The 26037-nt window shown below is 42.1% G+C and overlaps 1 protein-coding gene across 9 annotated transcripts in view; it reads left to right on the top strand.

The window, feature by feature from the left end:
- The first annotated feature begins 3001 nt into the window (after nt 1-3001).
- The window catches only part of Mon2 (MON2 homolog, regulator of endosome to Golgi trafficking), an 84446-nt gene continuing 61410 nt past the window's right edge, over nt 3002-26037 (top strand). For 5 of the 9 annotated variants that reach the window (XR_380429.3, XM_006513969.4, XM_006513968.4 and 2 more), the window contains exons 1-2: nt 3101-3655; nt 20256-20319. Coding sequence is in view for 7 of the 9 variants with exons in the window: in XM_006513969.4 (XP_006514032.1) it covers nt 3545-3655; nt 20256-20319 (175 nt within the window). In the remaining 2 variants the exon portion in view is untranslated. Of the gene's footprint in view, nt 3656-20255; nt 20320-20596; nt 20789-20982; nt 21335-26037 lie in introns of those variants that run through there. The other 4 variants (NM_153395.2, NM_001163024.1, NM_001163025.1 and 1 more) reach the window with 2 other exon arrangements.

Raw genomic sequence — 26037 nt, 5'->3', positions numbered from 1 at the left:
CAAGTAGGGAAGCAGTCACTGAAATCATCGGTGCGAATAACGTCACGGAGAGAATAAACTGAGAAGAGTGCCAAGAATGGAATTCTGGGAAACACCAGTGTCTAAGATACAGAAAAAGAACATTAATGGTGTTCAAGCCTGCAGGACTGGACAAATATAAAATTAGGCTGAGTGACATTTGCATTCTGTCCTTTGACTGAGACAAATATTTCAGAATGACATTGGACAAGTTTTTCTGTTATAGGTTGTTGTTGTTGTTGTTTTTAAGATTATTTTTTATGTATGTGAATACACTGTTGCTGTCTTCAGACACACCAGAAGCGGACATCAGATCTCAATTACAGGTGGTTTTGAGCCATCATGTGGTTGCTGGGATTTGAACTCAGGAAACTCTGGAAGAGCAGACAGTGCTCTTAACCACTGAGCCTTCTGGCTCATTGTTAAAGAGATAAAAGTGTAGGGACCTAGTGGCAACTGTCGGTTGCAGGGGGAGAGGTGCTATTTTCTTTGGCAGTTGTACCTACTGGAAAGTAGCCCATGCTGCAGAAATAATCTCTTATCCATGCTCATGCAAGCAATCTTCAACTCAGTGACACACACACATGCATACACATATGCACGCTTGCACAAACAAGCACACACTTAAGCACACAAATATGCACACATGTGCACACATGCACAAATAAGCACAAACATATGCACACACATGCACATGTGCACACATATGCGCACATGCACACAAACAAGCACACATGTGCATACATACACAATATGAAAATTAGAGGAAACTTCTTAGGAAGGAGAGTTTCAGCATAGGGAGGAGGAATGGGAGAATGAGATAGTAATGAAGATGGGAGTTATTACAACCTACTATACACACATACGAAGCTGACAAAAATAAGTAAACTAATCAAAATATTCTTAAAAGGTACCAGGAGAACAGGCTGACTTCCCATTTTTCAATGTGAAGAGGGAACATCAAGAAAAAAAGAATTTCACTGATTATTATGTTTGGACACCACAGAAGAACTGTGTGAGTGATGACCTGTAATGAGCCCTTATTTTTTTTATTTTTTATTTTTTTGAGCCTTTATTTTCTAACATCACTTTGAAGCACACGTCTTTCCTCTCAGCTCTGGAGAGGCAGAGGCAGAGGCAGAGGCAGAGGCAGAGGCAGAGGCAGAGGCAGAGGCAGAGGCAGAGGCAGAGGCAGAGGCAGAGGCAGAGGCAGAGGCAGAGGCAGAGGCAGAGGCAGAGGCAGAGGCAGAGGCAGAGGAGGCAGAGGCAAAGGCAGAGGCAGAGAGGCAGAGGCAGAGGCAGGCAGAGCTCTGTGAGTCTGAGGCTGGCCTGGTCTACCTAGTGAGTTTTAGGACATCCAGAGCTACACAGTGAGACCCTGTCTCAAAGAAAACAAAACAAAACAACAACAACAACAAAAGCAAAACAAAATTTCAACTTGAATTCCTCAACTCTACAAAGGTGTCAAAGATGAAAGAAAATTATTTTCAGTAAGTTGTGCCAAAGCTATCTATAATAAACCCAAAACATTGTGTTAGAATCTGTGTTAGTAGCCCAGTTATTAGATCATTTCAGAAAACTTCAAAATACAGCTCCCAACTCAAAGAAAGTAAGACCTAATCTGTTCTGTAGCCCAACATGAAGGACCAAGGCTCAGGAAGACAGATTCAGGTTGCCCCCAAACACCACCATCCAACACAGTAGCATTTTCATAAAGTTTTTATAACAAAGCAAAGACTCCCTTAAGGCATTTGACAAATGCATTAGAGCAGGGGTTCTCAGCCTTCCTAACGCTGCCACCATTTAACACAGTTCCTCATGTTGTGCTGACTCCCAACCAGAAAATTATCTTCAATACTACTTCGTAACTGTAATCTTGCTACTGTTATGAACAATAGCATAAATATCTGACGGTCTTAGGCCACCCACCCCTGTGAAAGGGTAGTTCCACTCAGAGGTTGAGAACATCAGGTAGGTGAGTTACAGCAAAACTGGAAACTTTCTGTCACGCCCCTCAGGGACTATCTGATAGTGATCGCCTTTGAGTCATTGGAAGTTAGGAATCTGATGGCACATTCCAAAAAAAAAAAAAAAAAAAAAAAAAAAAAAAAAAAAAGACAAGGGTGTTAGGTCAAACACAGAGATGACAGTAAGTGGATACCTGGGGGCAAAAGATAACCAAGATAGTTAGATTCTAGACTTGCAACATTCCATCTTCCCATAATCAAGACGTTCCAATCAGTCTCACAGACATAGCTTAACACAGACATAGCTTCCTCCTCTTCCAACTTCAATCCACACAGGCTGGCTTTGCTCATCCGAACAATACGCTGAAATTATTTCTGCTTCCTGCTTATTACAACAGAGAAATGTCTTGGGCAAAAATAGACTCACCTGGAACATCGAAAAAGCTCACGTTAGTTTTTGCCTTACATTTATTTGGCACTTCTGATCTAATGAATTGGTTCCTTATTTGAGCGTCAATTACCTAGTATGTTCTAGGTATACAGTCAGGGAGGTGGGTGGGTGGGGCGGGGAGATAACAAAAACAAAGCAAAATAAAAACATAAAAGGGATCTGTCGGTGGAAGGCGGGGAGGGGGCGGGGAGCAGGAGGAGTCTTGTTAACAGATAAGGAAAATCAGGGACGACTCCGCAGTTAAATAAACCAAAGTCAGTCGATTTGGATAACTCCGCAGGATTGTCGTTTAGGTTCCCCAGGCCGGGGAGGTAGGAGCAAGACGCTGATTTGTGTTTTAAGTCAGGGGGGTGGGGATCAAGGAGGCAGAAGTGACGGACAAGACAAATTCATTTTTTAAAAAAAGCAAATATTTATAGCAGAAGAGAATGGATCACAAACAGACGTAGGGAGACACCTCCGATCATCCCCAGGTTACCAGCCAGCCAAAAAAAACAGGACGCGCCTGCGCAGCTGTGCCGGCCACCTGCGTCGACGGCGGGGGCGGGGTCCGCACTGCCCAGCTGGAGCTCGTTCTGGGCTTCTCGCTCGGCCCCGCCCCTCCAGAGACTCGCCTCCGGATTGGCCCGGGCGGGGGCGGGGCCCGGAGTCCGGAAGTGCGGCTGACGTGTCCGGGCCGCGCTCGGAATTGTGGGCGACTGGGCTAATGGCGTCGGCGGGTCTGGGCACCCGGGGCGGGCATCGCTGAAGCTTGTGGCCAGCTCGGCCGGTGACGCCCGCCGTGGCCAGGCCCCGCGGCAGCGGGAGGGACCTGCCCGTCTGGTGGGCTCCTGAGCCGGCGCCGGTGGAGCCTGGTGGGGCTGCACCGCTGCGGGCAGGTTTCGGCGAGCGGCCGGCGGCGGTGCGGGGCGGCCCGGGGGGAACTCGGGCACGCCTCGGGAGACGCAGCCCGGCTCCGGCCGTGCGCCCGCCCGCCCGCCCGCCCGCCGAGCCCTGGGCCCCGGCTAAGGAAGACTGAGGAGCCGCCGGCTGGCTGCGGGCCGCGCAAGCTGCTGACAGTGCCTGCTTGGTAGTGCTGGTCCCAGATCGGCGGTGACCTGGAGGGACCATGTCCTGCACCAACAGCCCCGAGGCTGTGAAGAAGCTGCTGGAGAATATGCAGAGCGACCTGCGGGCCTTGTCACTAGAATGCAAGAAGAAGTTCCCACCTGTCAAGGAGGTAGGTCCCAGGCGACGTCAGGGGCGGGGGGGGGGAACGTCACGAGCGCTCCCTGGTCCTCGTAGACCGCTTTCCTCGATTCCCCAACACCTATACTAATTTTCATTCCGCCAGTTAAGTTTGGTGATTGCCCAGCAAAGGCTGTTCGTAGAATTCTTTTGAGAGTTCCAAGGAGATTTGATTTCTTCCATTCTCTTGTTATGTTTATTTCGGAGCGAAGTTCCATGAGTGAGCCGGTTTGGTGACACTCGAGTCAGGTATATTGCTCCTAAGAATGAGTATCCACCGCTGTAGCGGAATCCGTTCTCCATACTTAGGTGGGCATAGTGTGTGGGAACATTTCCTTCTTGTCTGTGTTATTCAGCCCACCTAAAAATCTAATCGTCGTGATAAACTAGAGCCCCAAATTACAGCAAATGGTCAAGGCCTACGATAACCATGTTAAGCCCTGCACAAGCAGTATTCTAGTAGGATGCTTTGCAAAACAAATATATCTGAGTATATATAGCCTCTTGGGTGCATAATTTGTTGTTGTTGTTGTTGTTGTTGTTGTTGTTTTTCAGCTGTAGAATAGCTGAAAATTGTGGTACCAGTATAGGAGACCGGGTGTGGTAGCCAAACTTTTAGCTCCAATACTCAGATGCGAGTGGATCTCTGTGAGTTAGAGAGTGGACACCAGGACAACCAGGGTACATAAAGAGACCTTGTTTCCAAAACCGATGGTGGTGATGGTGATGATGACTGGGGCTCACAGGACGAGTATCAGGGAGCTCAATGTATGCTAATAAAATTTTCCAGATATTGAATTGAAAAATTGAGTTTAGTCACTAATGCCTGACTTTTTTCTTTTAAGATTCCATTTTTGTTGAAATATTTTAAAAACTGCCCTTTCACATTTTTAAACTATTGTAGTTCAGGGGTCAGGCTCGGCAGTTAAGAGCACTTGCTGCTCTTCCAGAAGTCCCTTGTTCAATTCCCAGCACCTACATGGTGGCTCACAATCTTGTGTAATTCCAGTTTCAAGGGATCTGACCTCTTTCTTCTGGTCTCCAAAGACACCAGGCACACATGTGGTGTGCAGGCATACCTACAAGCAAAACACCCATACAAATATAACAAAAATGAATACATCTAAAAAAAAACTTTAAAAATAGTGTAGTTCAAAGATATGTAAAAATAGTTAATTTTATTTCCTAGTTAATATAGCTTACTTAGTATACCTGAAATTTTATCATACTACTTGCTATTAAATGTTACAGAGTGAGTTCATATTTTTCTACTTACAACTATCTTTATGAATACTGTAAGAAGTTTTATAATTAGAACTTGACTAGTAAAGTTTAGAATGCAGACTTGTCAGGAATCTTGAAATTTTCCATGAGTGCCTTGCTTTTACCTGTTTGTTCCAGTTACCTTTAGTCCCAGCACTTGGGAGGCAGAGGCAGGTGGATTTCTGAGTTCAACGCCAGTCTGGTCTACAAAGTGAGTTCCAGGACAGCCAGGGCTACACAGAGAAACCCTGTCTCGAAAAACAAACAAAAAAAAAAAAAAAAAGAAAAAAAAAAAAAAGAAAAAAAAAAAGGAAAAAAAAAAAGAAAAAAGAAAACATCAAATCCTACTGTCATTTCAGCAGTAATTTATAGAGCTGTGGCTGTTCCCAGTCCTAGTGAATCATGTTAAGAGCTGTGGCTCCTCTGTGCTATTGGCTTCTGTGCTTTAACCTTGGAATTTAATTGATATCGTCTGTGGTATTTTTATTGGGAAAAACCACTCTTCCAGCAGGTAAGTTACAAAGTTCTAGAACTCACCACATTCCTAGTCCTGGAGCTCTCATGGCAGCTCCTTAGTTTCTCCTAGATCACTGCCTAGACAGCTACTTGGTAATTGCTTCCAGCCTTTGCAGTGATGGCAAGCATCATTCTCCTGATTGTCTCTAATACACCATCTCGTTTATGCTGCATGTTCCATAAGGATTTGCTGAGTGAGAGTCTTCCTGGGGCTTGACAGATGGCTCAATGGTTAAGAGCACTGGCTGTTCTTCCAGAGGACCTGGGTTGATTCCCAGCACCCATATGGTGCTCTAAACTCTGTAACTCGAATTGAAAAGGACCGGATGCCCTCATCCGGCCTTCACTGGCACCGGGCACATGAGATCCACATACAGGCAGACTTACACTGTCACACCTGGTGATAAGCACCACTACTACAGAGCCATCCCTGCAGGCCCCATCTCCCTTTCTTGATATCACCACAAAGCATAAATAACAATTAGTGGTTCCAGGCTGTGTACTTTCAAGGTTTTCTGTTATTATCTGGCGCCGTGGCAGAGTTTTTGCCTAAATCAGAAGTTCCCCATGGCAGAGCTTTTGTTCTGTGTTAATTGGTGGCTGCTGAAGACCTGGTGACAGAATGCCTTGTATTGCCACAGCAGGGTTCTCTGTCCTTTTATTAGGGATCTGAGGCGAAGGTTCTTGCCTCTGTGTGTGGATTCAGAGTTCATTTTCAGGACAGTGAAGAAGAGAGGCTGGCTAATCTAGCTGTGCTTAGTTGAAAGCTGTTTTAGTGTAGAAGTTTATAATGTAGTTATTTCCTCTATGAGGGTGGTCTTTCTCTCACAAGTAAAATAGTATAAATTCCTGTCTTATGTTTTGAAATCATAATAGAGACAAATACATAAGTATTTGCATTGTATTGATTACTTCATGGCATTGTGCTTTGATCACATAGAAATAAAGACACTGTGTATGACTTCAAATCATCTTTAGTCTTTTTCTCTCTTTCTCCAAGGTAGCTTACTTTTAACCAAGAACAAAGCAAATTTGTGCTACTAGTTAGTCCAGACCACCTTATTAATCTCTTAAGAATAAAACATGGAAAAAAAGTAACAAAAATAGAAACTATCTTTCTCTTCATGAAATGAGTTTGATTGAATAAAATATAACATTTACAACAGTGTAGGAAACTTTGCATCTTTTAACATGCCACTTTAAATATTTTATAGTGAGGCACACCTAGAACCTAGCACTTAGAAGGCTGAGGCAGGAAGATCTCAAGTTCTATACCAGACTGAGCTATATCACAAGACTCTGTCTCAGAAGAAAAAGAAGGCAGGCATAGTATCACCCACAGCACTTGGGAGGCAGAAGTGGTCAGGTTTCTGAGTTTGAGGCCAGCTTGATCTACATAGTTTAAGGCTGGCCTGGGCTACATAGTAAGACACTGTCTCAAAGAAGACGAGAGTGAACTAAATCAGTACTTCATCCACACGTGAGGAGCTCCAGAGGGTTCAGTAAGATGGCAAAGCTGGAATGGGAAGGGGCTGCATGTGACCCCCTGTGTACCCATCTGTAAGTCTCCTCTTCTCATAGTGGCATCCTGCAGATGCCTCGCTGTTACCATTGCCTGTCTACATCATTACTTAGGCTATTGACTGTTCCTTCCCTCTGACACTTTCTCATTTTGAGATTTGTAGCACACTGTGAGTGTGTCTCCTCTCTCAGGAGTCCTGTTGTTCATGTGTGATCGTATCCTGGTTTGTCTCCAAGGCTTTCCTCATGTTCTTCCCTGCTTGCTGCCACTCCCCTGACCTTTGGCCTTAATGTGATGCCAGTGGCTTTATCTGTGTCATCCACTCTGGTTTCCGTCAGCCTGTGTAACACCTACCAGGATATCTCCCACATAGTTCAGATAGACTTCTTGTCACTGAACCACCTCTGTGTTAGTATGCCCTAGTCCTTTGTCTTGTTATGGTTACATCATTTGCTTATGTTACTGTGTAAGGCTGCCTTGGCTCTCCTGCTGCTTCCTGTCCTTACTAGCTTTCTTTTTCTTCCCTATTTTCTCATGTACTATCCTACACTGGGTTTTAACATCATACCTGACTTTTGATGAGTATCAAGGAAATAAGTAAATTAGCACTATTGGTTGCTACCATGTGATCATTAAGTTTCTTAGGATAGCACTCATACCTGCTTGATCCCCAACTTCTCTGGCGACCTCATCCTCACACACTTTACCTAAGCAGCAATCATACATTAGTCTTCAACATGCCTGGCTTCCCCCTTTCATGCTTCGGATCCTAGTTTACCATTGGCTCCCTCTGCCCCACATTTAGAATAGGGTCTTGTATTAACTCAGCCCCGAGTTCTTCCCAGCCCATTTATCATGAAGTGAGTCCCAGGTGCTTTCACTCCCCCCTTTGTCTGTCTGTCCATCCGCCCATCCGTCCATCCATCTATCCATCCATCTGTGAGATTATCTGTGAACACCTAACTGTGTGCCAACTGCAAGCTGGCTGCTGAGTAAAACCTCCTGTCCAGGCTTCCAAGCTTGTCTGTCTAGTGTGCTCTCTGCTAAAGCCAAACCAAATCAGACCAGACCAGACAAACCAAACCGACCCAAAAAACCTTTCTCTTAATCTTTTTGCATGTTATTTTTTGTTGTTGTTGTTTCTTTCTTTCTTTTTTTCTTTTCTTTTCTTTTTTGTTTGTTTTTCAAGACAGGATCTCTCTGTATAGCCCTTGGCTGTCCTGGAACTCACTCTGTAGACCAGGCTGGCCTTGAACTCAGAAGTCCACCTGTCTCTGCCTCCCAAGTGCTGGGACTAAAGGCATGCGCCACCACTGCCTGGCATAAACTATTTTCTTTATCTCTTACATTTTACCTTCTGTTGTACTTTTGAGTTTTTCCTGCTTTTTTTTTTTTGTAAGGATTACTATTGCATCACATCTAATCCAGCCACTGTAGCATAAAACTGTATACCTGGAACTTATGAACCAGAGCCTTTATTGAAGTTTAAAGTTGGAAGAAAAGGCTGGGAAAGAGAAAGGCGTACTGTATGGATATTAGCCATTTCTCTGCACCCTGCATTCCAGCCTTCCATTACTGACTAAAGAAAGTGTATTTCTTGGAAACCATGAGTTTGGAATAAAATGTCATGTGGTAGTTGAAACTATAATTGTAGGATAATTGAATGTTACAGAATATTTTTTTTTGGTTTCAATTGTAATTGTTTTATGAGCATATTGTCCTTTAAGGGGTGTTCTGAGTCCTTTTAGCACTCTCAAGTGTGTATTTGACTTTAGCTCTTAGCATTTGCCTGACATGTAAAAAGTCTTCAAGGCATCCCCATACTTCCTTTGTGTCTCTTGAATACATTATATTATCTGAGTTGAAAATAAGTTAAATTTCAGTTTTCTTTAATTTCCATTTCACTGCTGTGCTCTATGAATAATTAATTAGGATTTTTGTTTTAACTTTAGATTATTTTTCTCATGAGCTGCAAAGGATATATTTGTTAAAAGCAGAAGCATGAGTTTTTATGAAAGGAAGCAACATTTAAAACCAGTTGTTAGTTTTTGTTTTTAAAGCAGTCCCATGTACCCCAGGCTGGCCTTGAACTTATTTTTGGGTGAAGCTGGCCTTGAACTCCTGAATCTCCTGCTTCCTTCACCCACCGGTTGGGATGATAGACACGTGCCACCATTCCCAATTTATAAGCATTAAAGAAATGTAATCTGTAGTAGTTCTAGTGATGGGCATGTCCATTCATTCTGTAGCATACATTATTTCCCTTCCTTCATTGGTAATCTGCATTCTTCACCCAGAACCCTCTGGATGTAGATGAACTAATTTAATTCTACCTACTGAGTGCTTTGTTGGCTTAATCTAGTTCTACTCTCCACCTTGTGGCTGGAGAGGTGGCTCATTGGTTAAGAATACTTATTGCTCCTATAGAGAACTCAGGTTTGGTTTCCAGCACCCACATGGCAGTTCCCACCCAGCCATAAGTCCAGTTCCAGAGTATCCAACACCATCTTCTGACTTCTGTAGGTATTGAGCATGTGCATGGTGCACACACATACATGCAGGCACAACACTCATACACATTTAAAAAGAAATCCCCAGAGGAGAGGTGTCCGCCCGGCCCGGGAGGGAATTACCAGAGCATCTGCAGGAGATATCCCGGTTCACGGACTCCACCGAGACTAGTCTGCACAGGTGAGAGTGTGAACTACAGAAGCTAACAGCTTCTGGGACAGGCAGGAGCCACAGAGCTTCTGAGGCAGCCCCCTTTTCGGGCTCCAGACATCAGGGCACCTTCCCTGCCAGAGGAGAAGTGTCCGCCCGGCCCAGAAGGGCTTTGCCTGAGCATCTTCAGGAGACATCTTGATTCCCGGACTCCACCGAGACTACTCTTCACAGGTGAGAGTGTAGACTACAGAAGCTAACAGCTTCTGGGACAGGTCCTGTTTTGGGCCTTCATCTTCTGCCAGGAGGGAAGTCTGAACGACAGATATCTGTGCACCTTCCCTGAAAGAGGAGAGCCTGCCTGCAGAGAGTGCTCTGACCACTGAAACTCAGGAGAGAGCTAGTCTCCCCAGTCTGCTGGTAGAGAATAACAGAATCATGAGAGGAACAAGCTCTAACCAGAGACAACTATAACAACTGACTCCAGAGTTTACCAGATGGCGAAAGGCAGACGTACGAATCTTACTAACAGAAACCAAGACCACTCACCATCATAGGAACCGAGCACTCCCACCTCAGTCAGTCCAGGGCACCCCAACACACCGGAAAACCTAGACCTGGATTTAAAGGCATATCTCATGATGATGGTAGAAGACATCAAGAAGGTCTTTAATAACTCACTTAAAGAAATACAGGAGAACACTGCTAAAGAGTTGCAGGTCCTTATAGAAAAACAGGAAAACACATCCAAACAGGTGATGGAAATGAACAAAACCATATTAGACCTAAAAAGGGAAATAGACACAATAAAGAAAACCCAAAGTGAGACAACGCTGGAGATAGAAACCCTAGGAAAGAAATCTGGAACCATAGATGCAAGCATTAGCAACAGAATAAAAGAGATAGAAGAGAGAATCTCAGGTGCAGAAGATTCCATAGAGAACATTGGCACAACAATCAATGAAAATGCAAAATGCAAAAAGATCCTAACTCAAAACATCCAGGAAATCCAGGACACCAATGAGAAGACCAAACCTACGGATAATAGTAGATGAGAATGAAGATTTTTCAACTCAAAGGGCCAGCAAATATCTTCAACAAAATTATAGAAGAAAACTTCCCAAGCCTAAAGAAAGAGATGCCCATGAACATACAAGAAGCTTACAGAACTCCAAATGACTGGACCAGAAAAGAAATTCCTCCTGACACATAATAATCAGAACAACAAATGCACTAAATGACGATAGAATATTAAAAGCAGTAAGGGAAAAAGGTCAAGTAACATATAAAGGCAAGCCTATCAGAATTACACCAGATTTTTCACCAGAGACTATGAAAGCCAGAAGATCCTGGACAGATGTTATACAGACACTAAGAGAACACAAATGACAGCCCAGGCTACTATACCCAGCCAAACTTTCAATTACCGTAGATGGAGAAACCAAAGTATTCCACGACAGAACCAAATTCACACATTATCTTTCCACGAATCCAGCCCTTCAAAGGATAATAACAGAAAAAAACCAATACAAGGACGGAAATCACGCCCTAGAACAAGCAAGAAAATAATCCTTCAACAAACCTAAAAGAAGACAGCCACAAGAACAGAAAGCCAATTTTAACAACAAAAATAATAGGAAGCAACAATTACTTTTCCTTGATATCTCTTAATATCAATGGACTCAACTCCCCAATAAAAAGACATAGACTAACAGACTGGCTACACAAGCAGGACCGAACATTTTGCTGCTTATAGGAAACCCATCTCAGGGAAAAAGACAGACACTACCTCAGAATGAAAGGCTGGAAAACAATTTTCCAAGCAAATGGTCTGAAGAAACAAGCTGGAGTAGCCATTCTAATATCTAATAAAATCGACTTCCAACCCAAAGTCATCAAAAAAAGACAAGGAGGGGCACTTCATACTCATCAGAGGTAAAATCTTCCAAGAGGAACCCTCAATTCTGAATATCTATGCTCCAAATACAAGGGCAACCACATCATTAAAGAAACTTTAGTAAAGCTCAAAGCACGCATTGCGCCTCACACAATAATAGTGGGAGACTTCAACACACCACTTTCACCAATGGACAGATCATGGAAACAGAAACTAAACAGGAACACAGTGAAACTAACAGAAGTTATGAAACAAATGGATCTAACATATCTACAGAACATTTTATCCTAAAACAAAAGGATATACCTTCTTCTCAGCACCTCATGGTACCTTCTCCAAAATTGACCACATAATTGGTCACAAAACAAGCCTCAACAGATACAAAAATATTGAAATTGTCCCATGCATTCTATCAGATCACCATGGACTAAGGCTGATCTTCAATAACAAAATAAATAATAGAAAGCCAACATTCATGTGGAAACTGAACAACACTCTTCTCAATGATACCTTGGTCAAGGAAGGAGTAAAGAAAGAAATTAAGGACTTTTTAGAGTTTAATGAAAATGAAGCCACAACGTACCCAAACTTATGGGACACAATGAAAGCATTTCTAAGAGGAAAACTCATAGCTCTGAGTGCCTCCAAAAAGAAGCTAGAGAGAGCACACACTAGCAGCTTGACAACACACCTAAAATCTCTAAAACAAAAGGAAGCAAATTCACCCAAGAGGAGTAGACGGCAGGAAATAATCAAACTCAGGGGGGAAACCAACCAAGTGGAAACAAAAAGAACTATTCAAAGAATCAACCAAAGGAGGAGCTGGTTCTTTGAGAAAATCAACAAGATAGATAAACCCTTAGCCAGACTCACTAGATGGCACAGGGAAAGCATCCTAATTAAACAAAATCAGAAATGAAAAGGGAGACATAACAACAGATCCTGAAGAAATCCAAAACACCATCAGATCCTTCTACAAAAGGCTATACTCAACAAAACTGGAGAACCTGGATGAAATGGACAAGTTTCTAGACAGATACCAGGTACCAAGTTAAATCAAGATCAGGTTAATGATCTAAACAGTCCTACATCCCCTAAAGAAATAGAAGCAGTCATTAATAGTCTCCCAACCAAAAAAAGCCCAGGACCAGATGGGTTTAGTGCAGAGTTCTATCAGACCTTCAAAGAAGATCTAATCCCAGTTCTTCACAAACTATTCCACAAAATAGAAGCAGAAGGTACTCTACCCAACTCATTCTATGAAGCCACAATTACTCTGATACCTAAACCACAAAAAGACCCAACAAAGATAGAGAACTTCAGACCAATTTCCCTTATGAATATTGAAGCAAAAATACTCAATAAAGTTCTCGCTAACCGAATCCAAGAACACATCAAAACAATCATCCATCCTGACCAAGTAGGTTTCATCCCAGGGATGCAGGGATGGTTCAATATACGGAAATCCATCAACATAATCCAGTATATAAACAAACTCAAAGACAAAAACCACATGATCATCTCGTTAGATGCGGAGAAAGCATTTGACAAAATTCCAACACCCATTCATGATAAAAGTCTTGGAAAGATCAGGAATTCAAGGCCCATACCTAAACATGATAAAAGCAATCTACAGCAAACCAGTAGCCAACATCAAAGTAAATGGTGAGAAGCTGGAAGCAATCCCACTAAAATCAGGGACTAGATGAGGCTGCCCACTTTCTCCCTACCTATTCAACATTGTACTTGAAGTCCTAGCCAGAGCAATTTGACAACAGAAGGAGATCAAGGGGATACAAATTGGAAAGGAAGAAGTCAAATATCACTTTTTGCAGATGATATGATAGTATATATAAGTGACCCTAAAAATTCCACCAGAGAACTCCTAAGCCTGATAAACAGCTTCAATGAAGTATATAAAATTAACTCAAACAAGTCAATGGCCTTTCTGTACACTAGGGATAAACAGGCTGAGAAAGAAATTAGGGAAACAACACCCTTCTCAATAGTCACAAATACCTTGGCGTGACTCTAAGGAAGTGAAAGATCTGTATGATAAGAACTTCAAGTTTCTGAGGAAAGAAATTAAAGAAGATCTCAGAAGATGGAAAGATCTCCCATGCTTATGGATTGGCAGGATCAATATAGTAAAAATGGCTATCTTGCCAAAAGCAATCTACAGATTCAATGCAATCCCCATCAAAATTCCAATTCAATTCTTCAACAAATTTAAAGGGCAATCTGCAAATTCATCTGGAATAACAAAAAACCTAGGATAGCAAAAACTCTGCTCAAGGATAAAAAAACACCTCTGGGGGAATCACCATGCCTAAAGCTGTACTACAGAGCAATTGTGATAAAAACTGCATGGTACTGGTATAGTGACAGACAAGTAGACCAATGGAATAGAATTGAAGACCCAGAAATGAACCCACACACCTATGGTCACTTGATCTTCGACCAGGGAGCAAAAACCGTCCAGTGGAAAAAAGACAGCATTTTCAACAAATGGTGCTGGCACAACTGGTGGTTATCATGTAGAAGAATGCGAATTGAGCCATTCCTATCTCCTTGTACTAAGGTCAAATCTAAGTGGATTAAGGAACTCCACATAAAACCAGAGACACTGAAATTTATAGAGGAGAAATTAGGGAAAAGCCTCGAAGATATGGGTACAGGGGAAAAATTCCTGAATAGAACAGCAATGGCTTGTGCTGTAAGATCGAGAATCGATAAATGGGACCTCATAAAGTTGCAAAGCTTCTGCAAGGCAAAAGACACCGTTAATAAGACAAAAAGGCCACCAACAGATTGGCAAAGGATCTTTACCTATCCTAAATCAGATAGGGGACTAATATCCAATATATATAAAGAACTCAAGAAGGTGGACTCCAGAAAATCAAATAACCCCATTAAAAAATGGGGCTCAGAGCTAAACAAATAATTCTCACCTGAGGAATACCGAATGGCTGAGAAGCACCTGAAAAAAATATTCAACATCCTTAATCATCAGGGAAATGCAAATCAAAACAACCCTGAGATTCCACCTCACAGCAGTCAGAATGGCTGAGATCAAAAATTCAGGTGACAGCAGATGCTGGTGAGGATGTGGAGAAAGAGGAACACTCCTCCATTGTTGGTGGGATTGCAAGCTTGTACAACCACTCTGGAAATCAGTCTGGCGGTTCCTCAGAAAATTGGACATAGTGTTAACAGTGGATCCCTCAATACCTCTCCTGGGCATATATCCAGAAGATGTTCCAACCGGTAAGAAGGACACATGCTCCACTATGTTCATAGCAGCCTTATTTATAATAGCCAGAAGCTGGAAAGAACCCAGAAGCCCCTCAACATATGAATGGATACAGAAAATGTGGTACATTTACACAATGGAGTACTACTCAGCTATTAAAAAGAATGAGTTTATGAAATTCCTAGGCAAATGGATGGACCTGGAGGACATCATCCTGAGTGAGGTAACCCAATCACAAAAGAACTCATACAATATGTACTCACTGATAAGTGTATATTAGCCCAGAAATTAGAATACCCAAGATATAAGATAAAATTTGCTAAACACATGAAACTCAAGAAGAATGAAGACCAAAGTGTGGACACTTTGCCCCTTCTTAGAATTGGGAACAAAACACTCATGGAAGGAGTTACAGAGACAAAGTTTGGAGCTGAGACGAAAGAATGGACCATCTAGGGACTGCCATACCCGGGGAACCATCCCATAATCAGCTTCCAAACGCTGACACCATTGCATACACTAGCAAGATTTTGCTGAAAGAACCCAGATATAGCTGTCTCTTGTGAGACTATGCCGGGGACTAACAAACACAGAAGTGGATGCTCACAGTCAGCTATTGGATGGATCACAGGGCCCCCAATGGAGGAGCTAGAGAAAGTACCCAAGGAGTTGGGGGATCTGCAACCCTATAGGTGGAACAACAATATGAACTAACCAGTATCCCCCGGAGCTCTTGACTCTAGCTTCATATGTATTGGAAGATGGCCTACTCGCCCATCAGTGGAAAGAACGGCCCATTGGTTGTGCAAACTTTATATGCCTCAATACAGGGGAATGTCAGGGCCAAGATGTGGGTGTGGGTGGGTGGGGGAGCGTGAGGGGGACTTTTTGGATAGCATTGGAAATGTAAATGAATTAAATACCTAATTAAAAAAAAAAGAAAAAAAAAAGAAATCCCATCTCTCCCCTCTACCTCACAACATAAAGCATACACCTAGTTAAAAATAAAAAAATAAAAAGGCTTCCAGGTCAAAATCTACTGAAAGACTCGGCTTTCTGTCTAGTTAGTGCCATAGGAATGCTGGGGTGTTGAATAAGTGCAGCTATTTTTGTTGCCAAGATTGAAGGCAGAACCAACACAAGTATGACAGAGAAGTAGACAATAGCTCTAGTAGATTTGTGAATCTGTGGATCAGAGTTCTTGGGATTTTTTTTTTCTTTTCATGAGGCACCTCTCTGTTAAGTGAGTTTGTATTTTCGTACCACATTAACTTTTTATTTAGAAACCTTTATTACATGGCTACTTATTTAAAAGAAGGCTTCGTGATAAGCACTAACAATGTAAGGGCTTATGATGAATGGGTGAAGCATTCCTGTTGAAAGGTCTGGACAGTACTGAAGGTGAAGAGCCTTTAGTCATGTGTGAATTAGATGTGAATAGCTGGTGATGCTAAAACAGTGCCCACATTGAAAGAACCTGCACCACAGTCCCCATGTTGTTGGCAGTGCGTGAACCTCAGCAGAGCATTGCAGTGCTGTGAGATTTAGGGTTTGCATTTGTGACTGTGTAAATGTTGTAATTTTAAGAAGTCTAGAGTTTCTTCTTTGTCTGTTTCTTGTTTGTTTTGTTTGCTTGCTTCCCTACTTCAGTGCTTTCTGCAGAACAGGAAGTACTCTGTGACTCAATTACATCTCCAACCCAAAAATGCTGTCCTTTGCTGTGTCTGTATATACTTAGTTTGTCAGAGCAGCTCTAGTAAAACTTTCCTTTTAGAAGATTTCCCTACACTGCTTAATTTTGAGAAATACTTCATTTGTCTGTTTGCCCATTCATTTATTTGCAGTGTTATGTACTGAACCCAAGAACACGTATGCTAGGCAGCACACTACCACCCACCTACACCCCCAGTACATAATTCTGAGATATGCTAATAAGGGTGGATGACAGTTAAGGCATTGAACAATAGAGAACATGATAGGTAGGGAAAATAAGTTTGAACTGAGGTGTGTAAGTAAGAGGAAAAACTCCCAAGATGGGTTAATGAAACAAACGTTGTGATTGTGGTCCGTGTTGTAGGATGATGAAGCTCACATGCACGGTTAGCGGCCACGTGGATAATGCTACTGCTCAGAAAGAAGTGAGGATTTGAGCACGATGAAGCCCAGTTTACCGGCTAAGGAGGTGGCAGTTCAGAGTAGAGGAAGGCAGCGGCTTACTTATTTGCTGTTTGTTTATTTTTTGCCTTGAACTTAAGTACAAACGCTCAAGTTTACTAACTCCTGCTCTGTAGGATATGGATCAAGAATAGAGATATGATTTAGGACTCTTAAGCATTTTGAAAATCATTAAAATCATAAAATTATGGGATTGGTCAGGAAGAGTTTTTGGAGTCAGAATGAGGCCAAGTGGGTGGTTCTGGGAAGGGATCAGAGAAGTACAATGACTAGAAGAGACTCTGATCTCAAGCGTGAAGAGTGTTAAATGCAGCAAGGCACGGAAGACTTCCTCTGTCTCCCCAGCTCTCAGTGCCCTCAGAAACATGCCCGCATCATCCGTTCAGGTCTCAGAACTGGCAACTTTTCCCTGACTCTTACTGAACACAGGAGAAAAATTGGCCATGTTTACAGTTGGTTTATACAAAGTCAGTGATCATAGGAAATACATTACACTTTTATTAAAATTATAACAGATCTTTTTACTTTTATATGTGTGGGTGTTTGCCTGCATGTCTGTCTGTGCATGTATTTCCATGGAGGCCGGAAGAGGCTGTTATATCCCCTGAAGCTGGAATTACGGGTTTTGTTGAACCCAGGTCCTCTGAAAGAGTAACCAGTGCTCTTAACTGCTGAGCTGAGCTGTTTCTCCAGTCTTAACTTTTGTTGTTTTGTTTTGGGCTAGTGTTTCACTTACAGCCTAAACTGGCTCAGCAAGGGCATCCATCCTGCTTCATTCTTCCAGCATAGTGAGAATAGGGTTAGCCACCATGCCCAGCAGGAGATAGATACTCTGAGAATAGGGTTAGCCACCATGCCCAGCAGGAGATACTCTCCCCACACCTCTAAGCCTTTGTACATAGATACTTGTTTCTAAAGATCCCATTTTCTACTGGTACCTCTAGATTGTAACGAAGCTTTTCAAACTTTCTTTTTGTTTTTTAGAGACAGGGTTTCTCTGTGTAGCCCTGGCTGACCTGGAACTCACTTTGTAGACCAGGCTGGCCTGGAACTCAGAAATCCACCTGCCTCTGCTTCCCGAGTGCTGGGATTAAAGGTGTGCATCACCACGCCCAGCTTTCAAACTTTATTTTTAATGATGGTTCTTAGATGCTTTAACCTCCCTTCTAGCCTACCACCCACCAGAGGAAATGGGAAAGAAAGGAATGGGGAAGTGGACCTGTTTGAAAGGTTCTTTGGAGCAACTCCCATCTGTGTTATCTGGAATCGGCAGTTCAGTTCACAGGGTAGCAGGCAGCAGCAACTCAGTTCACTTGTAAACACCTCACAGATATACCAGCAGTCCAGTTTGGTAGAGTCGGGTTAGCAACAGTGGTGACACTACCTAGCAGACAGCCAAGCCTTAGCCTCGGCTTAAGTCAGCAGTAGGGACCAGGAGGGAGAAGTTCTTGGCTGTGCCTTTCTCAGGGAAGTGAACATCAGCAAAAATGTGAGACCACAGCATTGCTCAGCTAGCTGTACCAGCAAGCCAAGCCCTGTCTCTGTCACTCCATGGAGTCCTATTTATACCCTCTACACATCACGTGTCCTCCACGGGTCTTGCTTCAGCATGGTTCTTGACTCTGTATGTGTATACAATCAATCCCAGTACGAGGAAGAACTCCAGCACACCAGAAGTTCTTTGGTGTGTTTCTCTCTACGGCTTCCTGACAAATGTAGCCCAACCACACACTGCAAGGAGGACCAGTCCACGCGCGTTGTTAGTAAAGAACCCTTCGTCAACGTGTGCTTTCATGTGCTTGCTTTAGCAGAACAGCCTCTCTCCTATGTCTGCCTCAGCACCGTGTCCTTCCTGAGTCTGCCTGAGCCTTTCACCTGTGTCCACTTTAAGGAAATGTTCCTTCACTTGTTTGCCCCAGCAAAACACCATCCAACCGACTTTCCAAAAAACCCTCAAGTTTCTACTCCACTAGACTATGTAGGCTATACTAGCATTACTATGGCATGATGTAATACTACAGTTGGGGTTCGGGGACTTTGATACATGTATTTTAAAAATAAACATGTTTAGTAAAATTTTCTAGAAACACATGTTGTAAACAATGGAGAATCATGAAGTAGGTCTAATGTCTTAGGCAGCAAATAGTCTGGTGATTCTTTAAATATAGAGATAAATGTGACTCCCCCTTCTTTTCTTTTCATGTGCATGTGCGTGCATGTGCGTGTGTGTGTGTGTGTGTGCATGTGTGTGTGTGTGTGTTCTTATGCAGTCATGACTTGATATTAGACTGTAGTACCCACATTCGGTGGCTCACATGTACTTATAGCTCCAGTTCCAGGTGGCCGAGTACTCTCTCTGACCTCTATGGCTCCCCACAAACACCTACATATAAATAAAAAAAATAAATCTTTAAAATATAGAAAGGATGTTGGAGGCTCTCTTACCATAGTCTGAGGCGCCGTAGGTTTCCTTAGTGATATCATTGAGAAGATCAGAAAGTGTATTATCCTCTTCAACAATCTGAAAGATTCAATGTATGGATAAGCAGCTTTTCAATAATATCATAGGAATACTTTGATTTAGAAATTTACCTTTTCTATTGTATTGGCATCTACTCCTTGTAGTTGCAACCAGTCTATAAGCTCTGTCGGTCCCCAGTCCATCAGGGGGTGGTGGGTTCTCTGTTCTCTGTAATGATTCCAATTTTGTTTTATTGTATAGTAATGTATAGCCATAAAATGCTTCAAAAGTAACCGAGTGGATGTAATGATGTATCCCAACAGAAATGTAAACGTGATGTGAAAAGGAAATGAATTAAACTTGTTTGATTAAAAATATATATATAGAGAGAGAGAAAGGAAAAAACAGAATTGACCCGTTAGTTCATGACAGTAATTTCACTTGATTTTGAGGCTTTACAGTGTGCAGTGGGGCGGGGAGGGGGGGGGCGGGGGGGTAGATGTGTACAAAGAGGAGAAGAATTGAGTTCTTCTCCTTGGGTTTTTGCTTGTTCTGTTTTCTGAATACACAGTCTGTACAGTGTTCAGGCATTCCACCGAGGTAGGCCTTAGAGCACAGGAAGGCGGCAGGCAAAGTGCAGTTTGCATGTGAGTAACCCTGATGACGGGGTTCTCTTAGGTGTTGTGTGTTATGCGTTGTGTGTTGTGTGTGCCACTACTGGGCCTCTGTTGTTTGCAAAACAAACATAGTAGTGGCACTTTGCATTTTTAATTTTGTGTTTATTTCTCACACAGAATTTCTGTTTATAGTAAGTTTTATTTTCTAATTATTTTTGTTCCTACAGGCTGCTGAATCGGGAATAATAAAAGTTAAAACAATAGCTGCAAGAAACACGGAAATTTTGGCAGGTAATTTTTTTTGCATTGAATTCAATTAGTAGTGAAGATTTTACTAATAGTTAAATAGACTCTTAAAACCACCAGTTTTTTGAGCATCTACTTCCTGCACCCGAGTATGGTATTCATACACATGACATAGAACATGTGAGTGCCCCTTAATTGTGAACTGATTTTATTTCCCAGAGGTGAAAGCTGTAAAATTCCTTGAAATGAGAGACCTTAAAGCTACCAGTTCCTTTGAATCAAGGATTTTCTTATTCACCTTTGCTTTCTCCTCCTCCACCAGAGCTCAGCGACACCCTTTACCCGTGGAGAGTGTTCACTGTGTTGACTGACATGCTGTTCTTAGCACATCATTAGTGTCATATGGACAGTTCATGAAGAGATGTTGGGTGTGTATGTACGTACCCTGACATACACTGACATACAGTTGACCCAGGGCCACGATCACAAGATGGGAAGACAAGAAAACAAAGGGGTTTGTTTGCTTTGTGTTTGCAAACCTTTGTTGGACTGGGGTTTCGGGAGGGAGGGATTGCCAGGGGCTTCTCTCTGACCGGCTCTCCTCTGTCTGCTCTTTTGTCTTCTTTGGCCCCTTCTGTCCTTGCACAGCGATGGGCATGGGGGAGCTGGGAGTCTGGAGAACCATATAGTGTCTTCTTGGCTCAACAGATTAAGGTACCCGAGTAAGCAGCAGGATCAGACCGAATCGGGGTGTTTGCAGTATGCCGCCTCGGTGTTTCAGGGCTCCAGGCTAGGCCCCCTCCAAGTGCTTTCTGCTCAGCCACAGCTTACGTCCTCAGACCCGCTGTATTCCAGCTCCACCAGCCTCGCAGCCCAGCAGTGCTGGAGAAAGGCAGGCTTGCCCACACAGCTTAAGTATCACAGTCTGCACATAAAACATGATTTAAACAATTGGGAGTTTCTAATTTAGAGATGTCATCGCATTACAACATGACATAAAGACTTAAACAAGAGTGGATCTCCCTTAGGCTTCTCCACTTCACTGGAAATTGGCCAACAGGTTAGTTTTCCTAAGTCATATCTTTCTCGCATAGCTTCTTCCTTGTTACTTAACTGTTTATCAAATACACCATGCTCTGTGTGTGTGTGGAGGGTAAAAGCAAAGGTGTGTGTTTGGGATGGAACCAGTGGACAAGGAGGTTCTGGGAGGTGCAGTTGGGTGGTCTGGCTGCTTATCCTCTGTGAGGGAGCGCATGTTTAAAGGTATTTTATGGCCTGGATTTTTGAACATGGAGACTTACTACAGTTGAATCAGAGTAATTGTTGTAAAATATTTACCTTTGCTGATAATATAACAAATTATTAATTATTATTAACAATTATCAATTATTCAGTAATAATTTTCATTGTTCTTATAGTTAATAGAAGATCTTCAAAGAATCACTATGTATTCTAGTATTGTGTACAGAGTGAAATATCTAAGCTTACAGAAGAATAAGAGATTTTAGAGTTATTGAGATGGCTGAGGGAGTGAAGGGGCTTGCCCCAAGCCTGCTTCCCTTCGATTTTTGACACCCACATGATGAGAGGAAAGAACAGACTCTTGCAGGTTATTTTCTGACTTCCACATGTGTGCTGTGGCACAGGCACACCCCTCTGCACACAAAATTATAAATTAATTAATTAATAAATACATAAATATTTTAAAGAATAAAACATTTTAATATATAGCTGCATTATTGATTTCATTGTAATATAGGTAGCCATATTTCACATCACAAATCTTTATACTTTAAGCTACATATTTTCTAGGACCATTAATTTAAGGAGATAGATCAGCATTTAAGCTTGTCCTAGCATGTTTATTTATTTACTATTTTTATTTTATTTATTTAATGTATGAGTGCTCTGTTGCATATACATCCGCATGCCAGAAGAGGGCATCAGATCCCCTTACAGATGGATGTGAGCCACCATGTGGTTACTGGGAATTGAACTCAGGACCTCTAGAAGAGCAGTCAATGCTCTTAACAGCTGAGCCATCTCTCCAGCCTTGTCCTAGCATTTTTTTAATGATGTATTTATAGCAGTTGATACCTACATATAGAGACTTAACTGATATCTTGTCATTTTTAAAATCAAAGGCTCTTACATAGCTTTAAACTGGTCAGGATATAGTTTCTAAATTACCTAGTTAGTTCAGAATACAATTAAGACTGAGAAAGATTTTACTATTTTAATTCCCTGAGAAGTTTTTTTTTTTTTTTAAATAAGCCTTGAGATTATGGGATACTAATTTGGTCCTATAACAAATATCAAAGTTCCCAAATAATTGAGGACACTCCAGTGAGCCAGGATACCGCATTCTTACATGTCTCTGTATGTTCAGAAACCATGCAGAGTTGTGGTGAAAGTTAGGACCTTTGATTCAGACCCTCAAGCCGACTTTAGTGGTGCTCAGCCCCGTTTCTAGTCAGCTGTGGTCTCTTAGCTCCCAGGGGAGCCCCTTTCTCAGCATCCTCTTTTAATGGCTGCTTCTCTTTGTTCTCTCTGCTGTCATGAACGCTGACATGATTGGAAAGGCTATGCCAGGTGATGCCAGCCTGAGCAGACGCACACGCCTGCACCTCCGCCTTCCATGCCACACGGAGAGTGAGAGATGACAATGTAAAGGCTTCCATTACAAAACCTAACGCCTTCGTCTGACTTCTGACTGCTCTGTGTTACAACTGATTTATTAGCCTAGATCACAAGCTACTAAAGTTCGAGAAGGCATGTGTAACATAAAAGTTATATTCTGCTTATCAAGAAATCTTATCAAGTTGTAATATCTTTGAAAGTTCAATATCTAACTCTTAGTCCAAACCCTAGTGATTACATTTACCATGGCTGCTTTCAACTATTGTCAGTACACACGCAAAACATAATCACTGTCTGTGACTGGGTTAGCTCCTCATAGTTCTCCTTATCTTTTCCTGTCTACACAGCCTTAATGCTAAGAGTCTCTATAGCAATGAGAAAATACACTTCAGAATTTTTTTAATGACATAAAAAGCAGTTTACCTGTTTGTTTTGGTATAGTATATCAATATATGTATTTGTGATATCTTAAAAAAAGTATTTTATAATTTTATATGTATGAGTATTTTTCCTGTATCTCAGTATACGAACCATGTGTGTGCCTGATGCACAGGAAGCCCTAGGAGTAGGCATTGGATCCCCAGGAACTAGAGTTCCAGGCAGTTCTGAGCCTCTGTTTGGGTACTGGGAGCTGAAATAGCGTATTAACTGCTGAGCCATCTCTTCAGTTGTGTAGGTGTTAAACACCTAAAGGATACATGCAACATCGTCCTTGGAAGTAAAGAGCTCCTCAGAATCACAGGAGAAAGACAGCTGGCAGCTGTGCTCCATCTGTGCTCTCTGCTTCCTGTATCCCTCCATCCCATTCACTCGCCTGCTCCCTCCTTGCCAGAAAGTTCCCTTCTAAAATGACAAGCTTTCTAGAACTAGAACCAGCATTTTGTTGTTTCTTTTGTTGCCAGAGTTTATATTACATGGCAACACTGAGCCCTTCCTCAATGTAGGCTGTGAATTATATCACAGAGCCAGCCTAATGCTATTTGGGTATACACTTGGAGTGTTGTCTGATCATAAAGTCTGAAAAAGGACTACAGGCACTCTGGCCCCGTTGTCTCCTCAGAATCATGATTGTGTTCAGATGTCTCATGAAGACCATCTTGTCAAAATAGGTTCATGTGTCACTTGTCACTTGTCAAACTGATATGTCATGATTACGTGTAACTGGAAGAAACACAGAGCTGATGGCAGCCAGGGGTGGAGGAGATTCAGGGCCCGGTCCTGATGTCTAGCACTGCTCATAGGAGCAGGAAGAGAACGAAGCATGCTCTCTCTCTACCACATCTGAGTTTTATGGCAGAATATTTAGGGTCGTGTTTTAAGAATAAAATCCTCCCATGTGCGAATAGGGATATTTTGACTTCTTTCTTCCTGTTTTATCCCTTTTCTTTCTTTCTCATGGTTTGTTTGTTCTAGCTAAGATTTTGAGAACTGTATTGATTGACAAGGAATGGAAAGGAAAAACAGGGCATCCTGGCCTGGTTCCTTGTATAGAGGGACAGCTCCCAGCCTCCCCTCCATAGCGCCTTATGTAAGCTTGCCGTGACGGCCTCACCTGTGTTGAACCATGCTCCTGCCCCCCACTTAGGCCATGAAGGGAGGGATGCTCACCGTGGCACAGCACAGACTTTCTGTATCCACTGGGACGTCACCTGTTTCTGTGCTCTGTTCAGCTTGTTGGTTATGCATGCTGAATACCTTTGTGTCTTGCATGACCTGTACTGGATTATGGTATATGTTCTTAACACTTTCTCAAATATTCAAATATTATTCTTGACTATTTTCTAGTTTATTGGAAGATGTACTTTCAAAGTATTCTCAAATAATATTCTGGATTTCATTGGTATTTATATTCCTTTTTTTCTGGCTTTATTAGTGTGTTTTTTTTTTTTCCTGTTTTTCTTTGCTTTGTTGGTTCTCTATTAAATTCTCCTCTGAACTTTATTATTTCTTCCTATATGCTTTTTTGGGTTTCGGTTGCTTATCTAGGACACTGAAGTTCATTGTTCAGTTATCTGAAATCTTTATGATGTTAACATGTAAGCGTTCATAACTATAAACTTCCAGTTGAAACTGCTAGCTTTGTTGTTGTAGTCCTGGTTGTTTTTTTTTTTTCTTTTCTTTTTGTTTTTTGCATCTCGAATAACTTGTACTATCATTTATTTGATCATAGGAAAATTTTGTCCCTGATTATTTTAATTACCCACTGGCCATTTAAGAATGTGCTGTTTGATCTCTAAACATCTGTGTCTTTCCTGTGATTTCTCTTATTATTTTCTAATTTTATTCCATTATGATTCCATAACATGCAGAATTATATCAGTTCCAAAATAATATTTGAATTGCTTACTTCAATAGTTTTACAATATTGTTGTGAAATTATTTTCTCCATGTTTGAGTTAAAACTTCCATGCCCTAGAAAGTCGGGGAATAGGGCACTGTTTCTCTCTTCCAGTGTGATTCCCTTCTCTAAGCTGTGCTAAATTAGTAACTTCAGAATATTGTCGGAAGTTGTGGTCTTAGTTTATCATCCCATAGTGTGTACTTTGGGAGGCATAAAGTAGATTTAAATATTCAGTACCAAATTTTAAAAAACACTCACTTTGCACTTTTCTGCCACACTGGTGTAAAGTGTGTTGTGGTTACCTCTCCACCTCCCTTTGCTTCCCTTTCAAACAGTCAAGCCTTGCATTTCTTGCACATGCGTGTGTGTGTGAGTGTATGTTTGTGTATGTTTAAGATTATCTGTGTGAACATGGACTTGGAACTTGGTGCCCAATGGACAATAATTGCTGGCTCTTGCCCAGAGTGCATCAGTCATCAGTACTTCAACAGGGAAGGGTAGGGACATGTGCACACCCTCCCTAATCTGTGCTTGACTTTTGACAGGTACAGTTTTCTGTGGGCTCTTGCACCGAAGCCACAGATGCTGTGTGGTCTCATTTGCACTGGCTGTGCCACGCCCAGAAATGGCATTTCACATTTCAGATCTTCTCCCTATATTACTTACATTGTTTCTTCCCGTCTTCTGCATAGGGAGTCTGGGAGTGAGTAGCATTTGTCTGTGGTTATAAACACAAATATTTAGAAGTTAGCTTAGCATCCTGACAATAAGATCATCAGCAG

The sequence above is a fragment of the Mus musculus genome, chromosome 10, assembly GCF_000001635.26.
Source record: "Mus musculus strain C57BL/6J chromosome 10, GRCm38.p6 C57BL/6J".
Classification (NCBI taxonomy): domain Eukaryota; kingdom Metazoa; phylum Chordata; class Mammalia; order Rodentia; family Muridae; genus Mus; species Mus musculus.
The sequence above is the reverse complement of the archived record's forward strand: the minus strand, read 5'-3'. Positions and strand labels throughout refer to the sequence as shown.